The sequence below is a fragment of the Diplotaxodon limnothrissa genome, linkage group LG15 (assembly GCF_057381915.1).
Source record: "Diplotaxodon limnothrissa isolate DT_005_m linkage group LG15, D_limnothrissa_male_GT1.1, whole genome shotgun sequence".
NCBI lineage: Eukaryota > Metazoa > Chordata > Actinopteri > Cichliformes > Cichlidae > Diplotaxodon > Diplotaxodon limnothrissa.
Window position 1 is genome coordinate 31,577,263 of NC_140610.1, and position 19,039 is coordinate 31,596,301.

At 40.5% G+C, this 19,039-nt stretch overlaps 3 protein-coding genes across 3 annotated transcripts in view; 2 read left to right on the forward strand and 1 right to left on the reverse strand.

The window, feature by feature from the left end:
• Positions 1-1,287, reverse strand: part of cdk19 (cyclin dependent kinase 19) — a 63,899-nt gene extending 62,612 nt beyond the window's left edge. Inside the window, exon 1 of the mRNA XM_085372496.1 lies at positions 1,031-1,287. Within this exon, the coding sequence (XP_085228622.1) occupies positions 1,031-1,158 (128 nt within the window). The 5' untranslated portion in view covers positions 1,159-1,287. The remainder of the gene's footprint in view (positions 1-1,030) is intronic.
• A 1,640-nt stretch (positions 1,288-2,927) lies between these two features.
• On the forward strand, positions 2,928-10,729 carry amd1 (adenosylmethionine decarboxylase 1). Its single transcript, XM_085372554.1, has 9 exons — positions 2,928-3,232; positions 6,737-6,823; positions 7,422-7,548; positions 7,662-7,764; positions 9,325-9,367; positions 9,625-9,769; positions 9,856-9,948; positions 10,028-10,183; positions 10,527-10,729. Exons 1-9 carry the CDS (start codon positions 3,123-3,125, stop codon positions 10,671-10,673), a joined length of 1,011 nt encoding a protein of 336 aa, XP_085228680.1. The 5' UTR covers positions 2,928-3,122; the 3' UTR covers positions 10,674-10,729.
• A 4,740-nt stretch (positions 10,730-15,469) lies between these two features.
• rpf2 (ribosome production factor 2 homolog) overlaps positions 15,470-19,039 on the forward strand; it is an 11,979-nt gene continuing 8,409 nt past the window's right edge. Inside the window, exons 1-3 of the mRNA XM_085372568.1 lie at positions 15,470-15,550; positions 16,488-16,620; positions 18,316-18,353. Of these exons, the coding sequence (XP_085228694.1) occupies positions 15,528-15,550; positions 16,488-16,620; positions 18,316-18,353 (194 nt within the window). The 5' untranslated portion in view covers positions 15,470-15,527. The remainder of the gene's footprint in view (positions 15,551-16,487; positions 16,621-18,315; positions 18,354-19,039) is intronic.

Here is a 19,039-nt window from a genome sequence, read left to right on the forward strand (position 1 = left end):
GACTGGAAAAAACAATTTATTTACATATTTACTTTTTTCTTCTTACACCGGATTGTATATTTGTACATTTTTATACATGCTCTTTATCTCACTGTACAACTGTATGGTGACAATAAAGGCATTCTACTCTATTCTATTCTAAAACGAGTAATACATGGGAAGAAGTCCAATTGGGCCATCTGTATAATAAGTTCATCTAATGCTTAAAATTAGTTTCTCCATCTCAGATTTCGAGAAAACTTTATGACAAAGCATTTGGAAGACGGGGGCAGCAAAATCAGCTCTTAATGCACTGTGCCCTTGGTTAACGCTGCTTTTCTTGAATGTAATTTTTAGATCAGAGTGATTAACCTTTTGGCTATCGTACAAATGAAACTTGTAGTATTCAAATACGAAGCGCACTGGCCAGATTCTGCCACTTTTTTGGACTGGGATTTTGCCAGTTTGCATAAGGAACATTGACACCGTTGGCACAGCAGAGCAGAAATGTGAGAACATATCTGTCCTGCTTTCTGTTGCTGATATATACATCGTGGTCACACGCTGTCATATGCTTGTCAGTGAGTGTAAGCAGCAAATGGCAGAGAGAAAACAATGTGTGTCAGAAAGAGGGAGAAAAAAAGTTTGGCACTCCACGATGCTGAAAACGGGGCCAAGAAAAGCCGCTCAGGTGTCACTATTGCGCGAAGTGACGATAGAATACGATAGAAGCTACCTTTGCTGCGACCGCCGACAGGACACTTGTCAGAAAATAAACAGCACCGCGGCTTTACATTGTTGTTTGGGGGTGTTGGGGAGGAGGAGGAGGAGGAAAGGGGGGAGCTCTGAGGTTGGGGACGGAGGTGGTGGGGGGGACCGTTGGTGAGTGAGTGCGTTACATGAAAACAAAAACACAGAGACACGGGCTATCGCTTCGGGGAGCTTCAAATCGAACGCCCCGTTCAGCACATAACCGAGGCGTGTGTTCACAAAATGCATCCCGCGGTCAGTTTTATGTCAGCATACACAATAACGTTCACGGTTATCTTACCCGTCTTTGCGCTTAGCTTTATAAACGTGCCCGTAGGTGCCTCGACCCACTTTGCAACCTTCATATTCGAACAGATCTTCTACTCTCTCTCTCTCCGCCGCCAGCTTTGTTTTGAAGTCGTAATCCATTTTAACCCATAAATACGCCTTAATTTACAATAAAATAAAATATTAATTATAACATGCATTAATTAAATAATCTGGTCGTTTTATTCCCCCACCATTTCCTTGTTTGGGATTTTGGTCTGCTCCGCTTAATGTTCACTGGCTCGTTGACGTTTCTAATTGGCGCGCGTGGCTCGCTGGGTATGGTAGTTCTTATGAGCAGGCGCCGCAGTTTGCCGCGTTGTCAGGCAAGCTATGGCAAACTACAACCCGCGTTTCTCGCTGCTGTTCGTTGCACTTTGCGTACTCATGAAAGCTCTTCAAAAATGCGGCCGTCGGTGGTTTGAGGTTACCTTTTTTTAACGTCACGTAAGATGAATAAATAAATGAGCTAAACGGATCCTCGTTATCTGGATCATCATCATCATCATCATCATCATCATTATTATTATTATTATTATTATTATTATTATTATTATTATTATTATTATTATTTAATGGTCATAATAATAATGGTGTTGCAAAAGCTGAACAACTGTGTACATATGCAGTGTATTCATTTAATATAGTTAGAGTGACCACTTCCCACCAAACTCAATGTGATCCGAAGGGTATGGGACCTATTACAAATTGTTTAAAGATATCAAGTGCTATGTGTAACTTAAGGATATGTGCAAACATCCTGGGTGTTTCTGTGGTTGTTTTTTCGGGGGATAATATTAGTTTTCCAACTTCTTAACTGTTATTTTAGCTGATGTTTTTTCTGATAAGCATCTAAGGGTTTAAGTAGGTCGCTGCATCTCTTTTTAAGACACAGTTTTCTTTAGAGATTTAGATTCATTTTTTACTTTTGTGAACTACAGTCAGCCAAAAAAAGAAAAACAAGAAAATTGTTTAGTGCAGTTAGTGGTAAACATATGAAATGTCTTCCATAAATAAAGGTTATGAAAAAACAAAACATCATGATGGAAGACCCTTGCCTTCTATAATAATCGATAGGTTTTTGACATGCACACACACCTGTATATGTAGATGAGTGACGTCATGTCATATGTATGTGATTCATACTTAATTACTGTCATTCTATTGGGTGACAATTGTATGTGTGAGTTCCCACTGCCCGGAACACAATGAGACGAGACAAGTCCTGTAACACATACAGTAGATATGTAATATCCTTTGGGAGTTCTTTCACCTGTTTTCCTTCTATAAGTACACTCTTTTGCTAAAACGAATACCTGCGCAGTCCAGTTTAGTTCAATCCAATTTAACAACTTGGTCATATTCTCATTTAAGTGGTTTATATCTGATATTCGCAGTTTAATATCAGTATTATAGTACCATTAAGTGAAAAAAACAAATTATACAGCTTAAAAAAGAGAGAGCGTACATACGAAAAATTAATGTGATAAGTAAACACAATGGCTTGTGTTAGAAAAAAAGTTACGTAATCGTCGTGAACAGAAGAAAACTTATCAGAAAAGGACTTTTACACGAACATGCCGTCAACTGTCATACTGGCCTTCGTAAACTTAAATCCAGATGTCATGTAATGTTGATGTTGCTGTTTATATATATATATAATTAGTATGTATTTCCAGAGGAAAGCTACATGCAGGCGGAAAAGTTTCATGACGGAAGACCCGCCTTCTATTATAATTGATAGGTTTCTGACCAATCACAAATCCCAAGATATGGCTTCGCGTTCAGATTGGCTCGAGGTGAGGCTTACGTAGGGCTATTGCCAAATAAAAGCTCCGCGCGGTCTCCATTCAGCGCTTACACAGTATGGCCGGCGATATTAGCTAGCGCTCGCTAACGGTATTCTCTGCTAAAGGGAAGACGGTAACTCAAGCAAATCAACTCCTGGATTGTTTTAAGGACTGAACCTCGCGAAATAATAACAGGTCGAGGAAGGAGTAATTAAGCTGTAAACGTTATAAACGACGTTGTAATATTTTTGGTTGTTGGGTGTCTGTTGTCTCACGATGGAAGATAACGGTGCACATTTCTTCGAGGGGACCGAGAAGCTGTTGGAGGTGTGGTTCTCTCGGCAGGATGAGACCAAAGGAAACGGAGACCTCCGTACCATCCCAAGGTTCGTGTTACTTGAGTGTCTCCGGGGCAGTGTCAGTCCACAGCAGCCTAGTGGTACATGGACAGAAACACCGGCTACATGCACGGCTTCAGTGGTCACTTTTTGAGATGTATAACAACTTGAATATTGTACAGTCCCGTTTCCGTTTACACTGTATTCCATATAGTTATTAATCCACCCCTTCATAGACGGCAAGCATTGAAGTGAACCAAATCTAACCGTGGATCCTTAAGCTGGGGAGCTAGCTAACGTCGCCATTGGAAAATGGACACCTCCCCCTTTTAACAGTGGCTGAGTCATTCATTCTTCACCCTGGGAGCTTGCGGTAATTAATATATTCAGCTCCCATCGCTTGTTTTTGCGAGATGATTTGTCGCATGAGGCTTGGACGCCACCATGACAGCCAATTTAGAGCTACTTCATTTAAGCTAGTCCCTAGGAAAAAATATTCAAATTATCAGCCGTCTCCTGAATTCTCCGACGCTGAATTCTCAGACTGCTTGTGATTTAGTGATGAGGCGATCTTATTGTCGTTATTTGCCAATTGCTATATATATATTCGTGCTCGTGTGCACTAAATTGCTTGGGCTTTGTAATTACATATGCTTTATTTTTTCCTGCGTCACTCTACAACGAGGGGGGCATGTGAGACATGTGGTCGTCCGTTGTCACCGCGTGCCTTGCTGGCACGGAAATAGATTCAAGTATTCCAATTCCACCTTTATTTTATTTTTTTAAATTCTTTACTTTTTAAGGCTCTAAGTGATTGGGGAAAACCGTCAACCTTTCCCTCTGCCCATGCGGTTGCTAAAGGCTGGCCCCAGGTCTGTTACCGCTGTCTGTTTAACCAGAGAGAAACTGCGTAAAGTCGTGTTCACGTTTTCGGCCACGCGGTGCTCTCGCTCCTAGTTGCTCTGATTGGTTAGAGGGTTCCCTGTTACGTTGTGCCGCGGGGCACTTGGTTACGTTTAAAGACGGGGGGGGAGGACCCGGGGCGGCATGGATTCTGAAAAATCCATGTGGGTTCAGTTCTTGTGAGAAATTCGGTTTTTGCTTGCTAGCAAAATTAGCTGGTTTGAAATGCACGTTTTAAACAACCTTTAACAAGGAGAAACCTTAAAGGCAGATTTGTACCGTGTGTCATAATAATTTTTTGCTTCCCAGACTTTAGTGGAACTTGTCCACTGTAAAACAAATAGATTGTTTAAAATCACCTGGGTTATGTCACCTATAGAGGTAAGAATGGTACTGATTCTTTAATGTAAGGTGAGAGTAAGTGAAAGTGTTAATGGTGTCCACTGCCTTTGCTTAGGGTTTTGTTTTTAATTTTTTTTTTTTTTTTTTTTTTTTTTTTTGCTTTTTTCTCTGGCAGTGTGTCATTTCATGACTGGTTCAAGGAGGCCAAATCATCTCCAGTGATTGGTGACTTTTTCTGGTTAATGACCAGATCAGGGGCTGGTTTGACAAGTGCATAACCATTGGAGTAAAGGAAAGCTGGCATTAATTTACAGCCAGAGGGCAGATTAACGGCTCAAAGGGACACTGTCAGTGGATCAGACTCGATGGACGTTAGCCAATGTCCAAATAAGACCACAAGGGCATCTGATTCACAAATGTGAAGCTTGCTCACATTACCTCTGCTGCCACTTGTCAGGGTTCAGACTGCATACCAAGCACTTCCAGTCATTGTAGGGGAGACTGGTTCATAAAGTCATAGCATATTCACCTCTAAACACCTGAGAAATTTACTGTTCCCTGTGTTCAAGCCATCCAGTAAGTGACCACTTTTCTGTCTGATAAGTGGCAAACGTTCCAACATGTGCTGTCTTGATCAGCCATGTGTTCATAATCTCTGGGATGCATGAAAACAGGTTTGGCGCTTTGCTTTCTTTGAGGAAAATATGATCTTGTTGCACAGCTAGAAATAACCTCTGGTGTCGATTTCTCACCGAGGCAGGAGCTGACACAGCTTGCTAATGCTTGGCCTCTGGTATGAAACTGGGAAGTAGGCATGTCGCAACAGCTCTGTTATGTTGCGGGAAGTGATCGAGCTGAACTGTATCCAGACATACCTGTAATGCCTTTGTTCATCTTCCAAATACACTGTTGACATTACTTAATCATATTATATCATTTGCAGAGTTTAGATGGTACTATGATATACACCCATTCTCATCAGGCTTGGCCTTGATGGCAAACTAAAGATGTTGAGTCTTTGCATTAAGGACAATGCCAAAGAGAAGCTGGTGTATAACAAAGCCATCTTAAAGGCACATCGCCTGCATGGCCAGATTTAGAGTAGCTTATAGCATGATTTAGAGTTTATATCATCTTGCTCCAATGTTGGTCCTCGGTGCAGGACCTTTGTTTATCTTCTGAGACGTGCAGTTTTGAAATCATTCACATCCTTTTACACAATTTTCTTATGCACAAACTAAAAACCAGATTTTTAAATTGGTGGTGTTTTGGGCTGGAAGTGTAAAAAAACAAAAAACTGTTTACTTGTTCATGTGTTGACCTTATTTGAAACTTGATATTGGAGCACATTTGACTCCGTGATACCATACCTACCTCTTTTGCCCCCACCCTCTCAGAGGAAGTGATGTTCACAATAGATGACGTAAGCCTGTCACTCTCTGAGGACAATGTTGTTAAGGGATTAGATGAAGTGTTGTTTGTGGTACTGGAAGGTAGTAAACATATTTGTAGTTTAGTTTCTTGGGCCATTAGGCCCGAATACAAAAGGCTGCAGTGTGAACTGTATTCTTGATTTTGTTGTCTTTAGAACAATGTCTGAGAGATGCATTGTTTATTTGTGTTTTGTGTGAGTTTCCTCAGTCATCTAGTTCATTTGTAGATTGACCATGTAGAAAGGAACATAATTGGGTCTTGCATTTTTGCCCACAGCCTTTACGCATACTGCTGCAGTCTGGTTACTGAGGGGCATTTCTTTTTGAGAGGTTCTCTAGAAAAGCCAGTTTCATAAAGCATTCATTGAGCTGCTGGTATGCTTTCATCGAACACTTTATTTCTTGGAACGTTTGTCTTGCAGCCCAGGCCCCCACTGTGAATGGGTTTGGCTGCTGTTCCAAGGTTGTAATGTGACCCAGCTGTCTGGGTGGTGTCCGGGGTGGGGGGGGGCCAAGGCAGCTGCTAGAAGGTGTGTCTGCTGTAGGTGCAGAATAAGTCCACATTACCCTACAGCCATCTGCACATGGTGGAAAACACATTTCAGTCTGAACAATACCTCTATTGATATCATCAGTATTGTATGCCCAGAGCATACTCTGGCACTGAAATTGTTATATGCACTTACTTTTTCAGTGTAAAGACTACAGCAAGCTTCATAGACATTTCTGTTCAAAATCCTGAAAACATTTCAAACTTGGCCATGTTACATAACCATCAATAGTTCTTTCCTGTAGTGGGTGCCACTTTAAAATGACCTCAAAAGAGAACAACTTTGTCTTTGTGTGCATTTAACTTGTGTTCTTTTTCTTTCAGGTTTGAGTGGGACAAACTCTTGGAAAATGTGCATTGTTTGATAATAAGTGTGACAAAGACTGACAAGCAGGAAGCTTATATACTCAGGTGAGTGCCTGCTCGATACCTGCAGAAAGTCTTTCCAACTAGACCTTAACCTAATTTCCATTAATGACAGTCTCAGGTGTCAGTATGGGCATGTACTCTACATGTCACATGCAGTGCTTATATGAATGTGTAGTTGTGTTAAGGTAGGCCAAGTATGAGCATGTCAGATAAAACTAACATGAAGCTAAAACTGAAGCCAGTAAGCTTAACTCCTCTTGGGTAATCAAACAAGTATGACAAGTTGAATGGGAACTAGGGTGTGGCTTTTTCTCTTCCTCCTTTTGCTCACCTGTCCACCTTTTTTCCTTTCCCCATTAAAAAGGAGAGAAAGCCTTCACTGAAGTTTTACCTTCCCCATTACTGCTCTGCAATGTAGTAAGGTGAAACAAATATAGAAACGAATACCGGACCTCTATTACACGCATCAATAGTAAAATTTCATTTTACGAATGAGTAGCTGAGGGGCTTGGTTTGCTCATTTTAGGTAAATATTACAAAGATACCAGGTTTACTTAATCATCATTATGTATCATAGAATATAATGAGGAAAACGATGCTCTGTGGTTATTGGTGACCAACTCCTTTCTTGTCTCTACAGTGAGAGTAGCATGTTTGTCTCCAAGAGACGTTTCATTTTGAAGACATGCGGAACCACCCTCTTGTTGCAAGCACTGGTGCCTCTGCTGGAACTCGCCAGGGAGTACTGCGGCTTCGACACCATTGAGGTTAGACTGGTGTAGCATTTGCATGACAAAGCTTATTTCATCTCAATCTGAACGAGCTGTATCAATGAAGCTGATTAGTTGCGTAGGTTTATTCATTAGTGTCTCGTTTGCAGAATTTCTTCTACTCCCGTAAGAACTTCATGAAACCAGCCCATCAAGAGTTCCCTCATCGAAACTTCCAGGAAGAAGTGGACTTCCTCAGCCAGATTTTTCCCAGTACGTGATACATGAAACTCTGAAGTGTGTTACACACGCAAGTAAAGGGTAGGGCTGTTCGATATAACGATATATATCGGATGATGATATAAAAACATCTATCGTTTCATTTTACGTTATGTTTCGTCGTGTCGCAAAATAAACTATTTACGGCAATATTTTTTTTTTCATCGTTTTGATGGTCACTGTAGTGGCTATATTAATTTCCTAAAGTTGATATTATTTAATATAACCACACTACAGACAGACAAGCGCCTGTTTTTATGCGTTGTCGTTAGTAACAACGACGGTAACACCATCGCGTGTCCGCTTGTTTATGTTCCACATAAACCTTTCACAATAAATCTCAAGATCCTGTTGAGACTTTTCAAAATAAACTGAATCACGTGAAAGAGCAGATTATTTACAGATGAGAAGTAAAAAAGAGCCGCCAGGTGCTAAAAAAAATAATCCTAAGACTCAATTGTTAGAACAGGCTTTTCCCCGCAGCACGCCGTGTAATAAATACTCGCAAAGAAAACGTCGGCCGTTACAACTTATGTGTAAAAATGTATAGTTTCATGCATCGGTTAAAACACTTGACTCCGGGTACATGCCGCACAGCTGGAAACACTTCCCGCAAGTCGAGCTGCCAGAAATTCACAGAATTTATAGAAAATGTTACATTTTTGTGATTTATATTGTTATCGGGACGATAGAATTCTTATATCGGGATATGAGATTTTGGTCATATCGCACAGCCCTAGTAAAGGGTGTTTGTAGCACAGTCTGTTAAATCCCTGACGCTCTGAATTTACAGCTGGAAAATGCCCAGGGCAGTTCCCGGTTTATGGCTGCTCCTGGCAAACAATCTGCTAGTTGTTTAAACAAAAAGCTGGACTAGTTGACAAATCTAAAAGACAGAACTCCTCAACCACTACCCCCACAAAAAATTGAAATCAAACACACTTTAAATGATCAAAGTGAAACGTTAACCAACAAACACTTCATGTGTTAGCTGTATTAAGCAATTAGCACATTCCTCATTGATCAAACATAATCTTAGCAGTGCTGTTAGCAGTAGGCTTCTCCTATGCTAACATTGACAACTTGGTTTTATAGTTTATTCTGACAACACCAACATGCAGCTTTTTAAGCACAAAAGAACTACAGAGCAGCACTGCTTAACATAGCTGTCATGTATTTACCCTCATGAATAAAGTAATAAAACTGTTTGGCACTGACTAGCGGGGTTAGCGAACATTTAAATATCCAATCATAAGACACACCCTGATTTTGATTAATGCAAATCTTAGGTTTGTTTTTATAGATCAGGTAATCATGTATCTGTGATCATCATCTCTACCCAAGCTGTTTTAATCATTTAAGAACAAATGTTGCTTGTAATATTGAGACTATGGAGTGCATTGCTTATACTATAGCTGTGGGGACAATGAAATTCAGTATTATCACAGACTGTAATTCTGTGTAGCTTAATTTTATCATTGTGGGTTCTCTTCAGAGCTGCCTAATGTTTTTGTTGATTATAAACGGTAACCATAACATTCCCTCCTTTTACAGATGGTGCAGCCTACTGTATGGGACGTTTGAACTCTGACTGCTGGTGAGCATTAAAATATCCCACATTGGCTTAATATGCTAATAGCTAAGATGGTCAAGATTTTCAGTCATGAAATATAATTAAATATTTGTGGTTTCTGGAGTTCAGCACTTGTCAGTGAATGTTGGTAATGCCAATTCATGAGGGAGGTGAAAAGCCTTTAGTTTGAAAGGATGTTCAAGGCCTCCTCTCATAGGTAGCAGCTCCATGCATTGTCCAGGTTTGAAAATCTTTAATGCCCCCTTGCATCTCTCCCACAGGTACCTGTTTACTCTGGATATGCCAGAGTACTGGGAGAACAAGTGTGCTGATCAGACGCTGGAAGTTCTGATGAGCGACCTTGATCCAGCCATCATGGACCAGTTCTACATGAAAGACGGTGTTTCCGCAAGTGAGGTCACTCGTGTAAGTTTTCCCCCGGTTTCCCCCTCAGAACAAGCATGTGGTAGTAGTTTAACCTTCGTAATCACGGTCTCGTTCTGTTCTCGCAGATGAGTGGAATTCGTGACCTGATTCCAGGTTCTGTGATTGATGCCACAATGTTCAACCCTTGTGGATACTCGATGAACGGGATGAAGACTGACGTGAGTGGCATTTTGTTTCTTCATCATAGTTGCGCGCTCAAGCAAATCAGTGATGCGACTTTGCTCATTTTCCCCACAGGGAACCTACTGGACCATCCACATCACCCCAGAGCCAGAGTTCTCCTACGTCAGCTTTGAAACAAACCTCTCCCAGACATCATACGATGAATTGATCAGGAAGGTTGTGGAGGTGTTCAAGCCAGGAAAATTTGTGACTACACTCTTTGTCAATCAGGTGCATTTCAAATCCAATTTTTGCATCTAGTCAAGTCAAGTTTATTTATAGAGCACATTTAAAAACAACCAAGGCTGACCAAAGTGCTGTACAGTAAATACAGATAAAAATACAATAGAACACAATTTCGTAAAACACCTCGCTGATCAAATAAAAAATAAATAAACAAATAAATTAAACCTTTCTAAAAGCCAATGAAAAGAGGTGAGTTTTAAGAGCAGTTTTAAAAGTTTCTAGGCTTTTGGAGAATCTGACGTGAGGAGGTAAACTGTTCCACAATCTACCCGGGGGGATTTTAAACGGCTTCCTGTAAAGTGGTTTGTTTTTGTTTTTTCTCCTGCAGAGCTCTAAATGTCGCAGTGTCTTTTCTACTCCCCCAAAAATGGAGGGCTACAAGCGCCTCGACCGCCAGTTGGCTCAATTCAACGATTACAATTTTGTCTTCACAAGCTACACCAAGAATCGCCAGCAGAACCAGCAGCAGAGCTGAGGGTCGAGGATGAAGAGGCGCAAAAAACGTGGCGCCTCGGCGCTCCCACGTTGCAATGCGCTTCACCACAGAGTAGCGAGCTTGTCATCATCGTCTCTCCTGTCCCACCCTCCCCGCTGCTGCTGTCACCATCCAGATTGTCCTGGTGTCAGCGATGGCGCTGCTGCCCCTACTTTAACTTCCAGTTTGAGTTGTTTGCATTGTTGTACCCGTGACTTAGATCCCTTGCATGAAAGCTCTTTTCTCTGTTACGATATTCTAGCCCACTCTTGCTGTGATCTTGAAGTGCATGTAGAGGTATTAAACACGCTCTGTTTCAGGCTGTCCACCTGTGCCCAGTACAATGGTCCCTTCCTGCAGGTGTCCCCCCTCATTCCCCACAGACAAGGTTTCCGCCCACCCTAGACCAGGACCCTGACGTGCTCAGATCAGTCCGCCTCTTATGAGCATACTTTAGATCTCATCCATTGGTTTAAACTTCAAATTGCACCCACCCACCTAGTTAGCATGACTATTTCTCTACTCTGTTACTGAGTTTATTTTAAAACCCTGTTTACTCAAGGTACTTGGAGGCAAATCACCTCAGCTCAAGTTGTGCTGAGCTTGGGCATTGTGGGATTGTCTTTGAAATGCCATCTTGCTTTGATGTTGCACTAAAGGTTCAAAAGTTCTCATCTTATTGGTCAGGTTTTGTTTTTTGGCAGTTTTGTTCTTTGGTAAACTTTCAGCTTATACACTTCAGATCTGAGCTTGAACATTTTACATTGGCCCACATCTGTAGGAAGCATCTAGATATTTCAACCCAGTCATGCAGCATTCACAGAGGGTTTTTAAAAAAAAAAAACAAAAAAAAAAACCTGAATGTAGCACAGGCCGTGCAGAGCGGCTTGCTCGGCCATCTTTCGAATGTACATTTCTCTGGAAAGAAAGCCTGGAACAGGTTTGAGCTGAATGTACGACTCCAGACAACGCGCTCACAATGCCCTCTGCTGACCGGCCATTGTTCAGCCCCAGCCCACCGAGAGCCAGCCCTCCTGGCCACTCGCACTGTGTTCAGCTCTGAAAGGAAATAATGAATCAGACACTTTTTGCTTTAGTTGCCCACCAAAGCATCCCCCCAAACATAATATCCACCCTGTCTCTTTCTGCCACATACAGAGATGTAAGCGCACAAAAGAGGCCCACTAGTCTGAGCATGCCAGGGTGGTCCCAGATCATTCCGCATATAACCACTACATAAACTGCCATTTATGAAATTTATTGTGCCCTCACTTTTTTCTTTTTGTCATTTGGGTCAATGCCCTTTGTTTGCAAGGGGAATCCTGACACACTGCATGTGACTACTAGTGCCGTGTTGCTCAACAGTGTAATGTAGCGCTGTCTCTGCTGTCAGTGTGTGTGCTTCACCTTCCTCTTGTTTTACAAGGTGAAAGTTGGAACTGCCCCAACCTGGTACATGTTGGATAGGTGGTTTTGTTTGTATTTTATTCCCCCTTTTTGTTTTGGTTTTTATTTTTATTTTTTTATAAATTTCATGTACCTGTCTAACTCTTATAGATTTCAGGCTTCAGACAGGTGCTAAAAGCAGGAGAAGTTTCAGTCTTGTTTGTGGTTTTGTTTTTATTTGATACCCTACTACAGCTAAGGTTTAGCTTCTCCTGCCAGAGAATGCTGTTAGAATCTTGCAGATGTGATAGTTTTATCCCGATTTCAGCACTTGACATCATCTAAGGAACATAGCATGCTAGTCAAGCTAGCACTTGGTAAATTTATCTATATAAGGGCAGGAATTTTGAAAAGTGTCCCTCTAGTGTGGCTACGTGGCTTTTTGGTTTTCTTTTTTTTTTTTTTTTTCCTTCAATTTAAGATTAAATGACTTGTAATGGTAGTCTGATTTATATTTTTTAAGAATTTCCATCTAGCAACAGAAATGGTATGCTAGCTGTTGGATTAAGTGCATTTCAGCCTTGTTGGTGTGGATCGTTGGTGTTTTTATATGGTGATCTCTATTTTGCAGTTTAATGGTAATTGAATTTTATACAAAATATTTTGTATTTCTGCTGCGGACCAATTTTATTTTTAATTTTTTTCTTTCTGCCCTTTGGTTCTAGATGTTTTTGTGAAAACGATGTTCCAACAAAGTTACTTGAGGGATGACCTTTTCCAAGTTGACTAGATCATGTTATCACTTTGCTTTGTGAATTCAAGGAAACGGAAGCCAGGAAAGCCTCCTTGTGAGGGTACAGTTGCAGGTTGTACTGAATGAGCAACTTTGCTGTTCTAATTCATTTATCTGTTCTCTGGATGGTCAAGATGTGCTAAATATCTGTGCTATGAGCTTAATGCTTCAATAAAAGATACTTAAATGTGAGATCTGTGTGCTTTTATTTTGGTATCAAGACCCTGTAGGACTGACTGCATCAGAAAGCTTTAAAGGGATGGTTAAGTGGGTTTTGGTGTAGTTTGTGCAAAAAATCTCAAGACCTAATGTGAAACAAGCTGCTCCCTACTCTAATACACTGATTAGACCTAAATCACAGGGGATCTCTCCTGGTCATACAGTGCAACTGGACTGGTGGTGGGGGGGCACAACAGTGGCTCCAGGAGGAACAAACTGGAGCTGTGTGTGAGAATAAGCTGCTCTACAGTAGAACAGCACAGGGTGCAGTCTTCAATGACATCCCCTCTAGGCTCTCCCCCCCCCCCCCATATGGGGGGGCTACCAAAAACAATTTCCAGTTTGATTACGGTGTCAAGTATAGGTTACTGAAAAGAGGGTAAAATTATGCCTGGTTAATATCCTGCTCTTAACCCTAAAAACGGGTACATATGGAAACAAAGATTTTGAAATCATCTGTTTGAATTGACTGGAAGCCCCAAAATGGGGCATACAACAACAAAAGTCTTCTATAATTTTAATTTTTTTCAGAACAGTCTTTAATTGTGATTAGTTTAAATTTATTGATGTTAAGTAAGAGACCTGATGCTTTGTTTTGTTTTTAGCTTAAGGAATTTGGGTGTCGTCCTTTAAAAAGAAGGCTCTGTGCTAAAATCAATTCTTGCCCAGGTAAAGAAATTCCTTTAATGGGATTATTATTAAATATTTTTTTCTGACAGCCCAGAGGTGAACCAACCAGGAGAAAGAGATATGGGAAATTGAACAACCTTAAGTTTCTTATTGTTCTCACAGCAGCAATGAAGTTACAACCAAATCTAAATTTATTTATAATTCAGGTTCAAGGTTACTTTATTTATACCCGTAGGTAGATTTGCTTTACAGAAACATTATAGCATTTGACACCCCTTCACAAAACGCACACCTATTTAAACACATTTGGTAATAATTAGACAAGATGAATTAAATCAAAAAACAGTTATTAAGTTAAATGATGGCGGCATATCTGCTCGTGTTTGTATAGAGAATGAATAATAAGGGCGATAAGACGCACCGTGGAGGAGAACACTGGGTCAGGCAGCACACCATTTATTCTCACTCTTCGTGACTTGTCAGTTAAAAAGCCTAAAATCCAACCCAGCAGGTTTTTCCTGATTAAATTTTTTTTAATATAATTCTATTTACATACATTATTATATAACATAATATATAATAATGTATAAAATATCACATCACGCAGGACCTGTCATGGTCCTGTCACATCAACACCGTGGTGAAAAAGGCCCGACAGCGTCTCTACCACCTCAGACGCTTGAGAGACTTCCAACTGCCCTCCAAGGTGCTCAGGAACTTTTACTCGTGCACCATAGAGAGCATCCTGGCGGGAAACATCTTAACCTGGTTCAGGAACAGCACCATGCAGGACAGACGAGCTCTACAGAGGGTTGTGCAGTCAGCTGAGCGCACCATCCGCTCCGAGCTCCCTGACCTGCACTCAATCTACAGCAGGCGGTGCTGGACCAAGGCCAGGAAGATGGTGAAGGACCTCAGCCATCCCAACAACAGACTGTTCTCTCTGTTGAGGTCAGGAAAGCGATTCCGCTCCCTGAAGACCAACACAGAGAGACTGAGGAGGAGCTTCTTCCCGCAGGCGATACGGTCTCTCAATCACACCACCACACAGTACTGACCCACACATACGGTTCTTACACACACACTGGACTTTCTGGACATTGTTTTTGCACACATTGTTTTTTTGCACAACACTGGTCACTATATTCTTCATTTCCGGTTAATACTTGTACAGCTGCTGTTATTGTGTATATATTTATTTATATTTAGATTTCTTCATACATTCTTATATAGTTCTATATTGTGTATTGTGTATTTTGTTGTACAGTTATTTTATTTTCAACTTTAATTTATATATTTTATCTTATTCTTCCCAGTTAAATTTACCCTTCATTCTAATTTGTGTTGTACAGTTATTTCATTTTTAACCTTAATTTATATTTTATTCCTTCCTAGTTAAATTTACCCTTTTTAATTTTTCATATTTATTTCCTATCTTATTCATAGCCTTTTCCTTTTTTGTTTTCTTTAGGTCACGAGCAGTTGTCCAAGCATTTCACTACATATCGTACTGTGTATGACTGTGTACGTGACAAATAAAATTTGAATTTGAAAATTTAGTCAAGAGGCACTCTATTCCAGGAGATTTTTTGTTTTTGGAGTGAGAAATGACAATCTGAACTTCTTGTACAGTCTGATCAGATATGGGGATGGGATCTGCCTTCAGAGTTTAAAAGGCCATCAGCAGATGACCACTTGATGGCAGTATTTTGAGTTGGGTTTCTTTTGTTAAATATGATCGAAGAAGAAAATCGTCGCTCTTGTCGTTTTCACGTGTTTCTTAATTAGTGTGGTCGTTAGCGATTAGGAATAAAAATACATATACAATGACGCAGTTGGATTCTGTAATGTAAGTGTGGACTCTCGCTTTGGGGGGCCTGGGAAGTGTTGCTATGTATCGTTTTATGAATGTGCTGTTTATGGCAAAGCTTCTAACCTTTAGCTGTCGGCTAACTGCAACTAGCTCCGTCGTGGAATCGGCATGCCTCTGTGGCATCTCCCTGTGCCATGCCTCTGTGGCATCTCCCTGTGCCATGCCTCTGTGGCATCTCCCTGTGGCATCTCATTGTCCGATCTTCAGATGCCACAAAGGATTTGGAGACACCCCATATTTCTACATAAGCGCATCATCAAATCGATTTCCCTATCTCTCAGCCTCATGTTCGTCTTTAATGTGCTGTGAGATTAGTGGTGTTATGCCTAAAATTCAGGGTCTAACGGTCTGAGTTACACTCGATTTGAGTATTTTATGTTTAAGGCAATCATATTAATATAATTAATAACAAACTCATTTAAATGTCTTGTTTTTGTATCCAGTCTCTCTGCTGAAACTAAACTTTTTAAGGTTACCATCTTACTTTCAGTGCATTATGTTTTGGTACATACTGGCATTGCATACAAGTTTGGTTAATATTTCTTCAGCGCTGTGCACATAAAGTCTCTATTCTAAACATAGCATTATTCTTAGGCATCTATTAATGTATTGGCAGATGTATTGATTCACATCAGGGCTGCTCTCTGAAACAATGCTCTAAGTTTTAAGATAGTTTGTTGTCAAGCTAGAAGACATTCAGACAGTGAAGTTATTTTATGAAGATGATTTCCCTGTGTCTCTGAAAGAAAGAGGAAGATCGGAAACAAGATGAACAGAAACAATATCTGTATTGGCTAATTGATGTACATTTTTAGGTCATCAACCAATCAGAAATACCGGTTTGATTTTCTGATAGTTTGCCTTGTGTGCAGTTTGTCATCTTTCTTATATTCCCTTGTGTTTTCTTCCTCAGAAAACCGAAGACAAAGCGCTCAAAACGCTTCTTGGAGAGCAGAGCACCCAAATTGACTGAAGATGTGAAGAGTGCCATGATTATGAAAGGAGGGAACACAAGTCAGACCATCACGCAGGCCCTGAAGGACATAGTAAGTCACAGAGGAGCTGTGTAAGGATGGAGTTTGGCATATTTGTCACACTGACATGTTTCAGATCATCAAACAGATTTTAGTATTAGACAAAAGCTGTCCAACCCTACCTGGCTCTATGTGGAAAAAGCCCCACCCACAATTCTTAAACTTTGGGGTGTTTTCACACCTGTAAATGATGAGTTCTTACACTTGGATCTATTCCTAATGATCTGGTTTGTTTTTGCACCAAATGCCTTACTACAAACCACATGAGACTGTTCAGTCGGCTTATTGGCCAGATGTGTCTGTGGCAGCAGGAAGAAGGTGCTATGTTCTAGACTATTGGAGAACACAATACTGCTAGGGGCTAGCCCGTACAGACCTTTGCACATCTATAGTTCCTCTACAGGAGGTTTTTTTTATTTATTTTTTTATATTTTTTTTAGCTCAGACTTGTAACATACACCTGGTAGTTGGTTCAGATCGAGGTCGGATCATGTTCACACTGTAAACGAACCACTCTGGAGTTCGCTTGGAACAATAACAAGTCCAAATCTGCAAAAAACAAACTGCACTGAGGGGGGAAATGAACAAGAGTTTGATCGAAATAGCCTAAATAGCACAGGTGTGAAAATACTATTAAATTAACTATGATTAACCAAGTTCTTTGGAAAGCTGAGTTTAATTTCAGATAACCACACCCAGGCCTGATCACAGCCAGAACAAGACTTTTAGAGTCTATCTGAAAAAGTGAAGCAGGCTAAACAAATCTCAAGAAGTAAGATATTGTGCCACGATCTAAAGACAATCAAGAACACAGATTGACGCCTATCAGCTTGAGGCTGGACGTTAGGGTTGGGTGACTGGCCGAATATATTGACTCTCGACATAAGGCTAAGCCCATCGTTGATCGTTTTTACAATTTATTTATTTATTTGAGTAAGTTAAATGGTGGATCTAATAGAAGCAGTCAACAGGAAAAATTAACCCATCTGGAGCACAGTAAATCCCTGAAATGAATCTGTCAATGCATTTCGGGCAGTTTGTCCAAGGTTTGTTCATTCTGCGCTCCAGATGGGTTGAGTGCGTTAAAAATTTTAATCGTGTTAATAGTGATGACCGCATTAACGCTGACAGCCCTAATTTCTTGGGGGGGAAATTAGTTGGAGTTCTTCTGTGTTGTAAACGTGCAAATCAGTCCGTGCATGATTACATTGCTTTGCCCATCAAAAAATCTGCACATGTGCAAATATATTGCCCATCATTGATTATTGGACTGACGATTGTCGGGTATAAACTTTTGCATATCGCCCAAGCCTACTGGACGTGTAAAATCCATGTGAATATTTGGTGTGTTAAAAATATTTTACTCATCTGTTCTTAAAGCAGCTGTTCACGCCGACGGTCTAATTTGATTTGATTTGATTTTATTGATTACCATTCAAATATCTCAGTGAAGACAGAACAAAGATCTACCACAAAGCAAGAAAGCATGAGACAAGGCTAATCAAAAGGTATTGGCTGAAGCATTTGCTTATTACGCCAACCCTTTTAACATTTCACTGGATGAATCTGTGGCATTCATTTTTTCCAAACTGAGATCAATTTTTTAGATTTTTTCCATCTCACAGTGCGTTTTGAGGTTTGTTTGTTTTGTTTTTCAATGTGTAATTTTTCTGTATATTCATGCAAGTACATTTGTTTCCTTCACAGTATTCCCTGAAGAAACCCAATGCTGTGCTGTACAAAAAGTAAGTGACATATCCTCTTTGTTCCTATAATAAATGCTCGGGTTTTATTTGATGGAACAGGTTTATCAGTTCATCTGCTGAGTGTGGGTCGTTTCTAGATATTTGAGCTGGAAAAACTTTGAATTGTCTTTTTGGTCGCTTCAGATGATGACTGGGAGGTAAAGAATTACACTGGTAGTTGTATTTACATCCACGTGTTGAACTTGATGTCACATCAGAAGGCGCGAGCTGCCTTGTTGGTGTCGTTTGTCATGAACCGTATCCTGGCAGAATGTGATGATGCAGTCACAGTTTGAAGACGCGTGTACGGTCATGCTGGTTTTTCCCAGTATTTTGATGATATTCCAGTATAGACGCTTGGCGATTGTCAGATTATATGGAGGGAAACGTTGAAGCAGTTTGAAAAGATGAGACCTCCTGAAAAAAAAAAACGTTGGAAAAAAGGTCTTTAAAAGTAAAACACAACACCAGTGTCTTTGCTTCTGAGTTTGTCTGCTTCTACTTCTTCTTCTTCTTATGTCAGTGCCAGTGTGGCAGTTATGTGGTGAGTGGTGACACCTAGTGTCCAAAAGAGTACTGCAGCAACTACCTATACCTTAACGGGGAGTTTAAGCAGAAGTGGCTGTGTGATCACGTTACTGTGGCTGTGGAGCAGCCTAAAACGGAAGACCAAGCCTGCCTTTTTC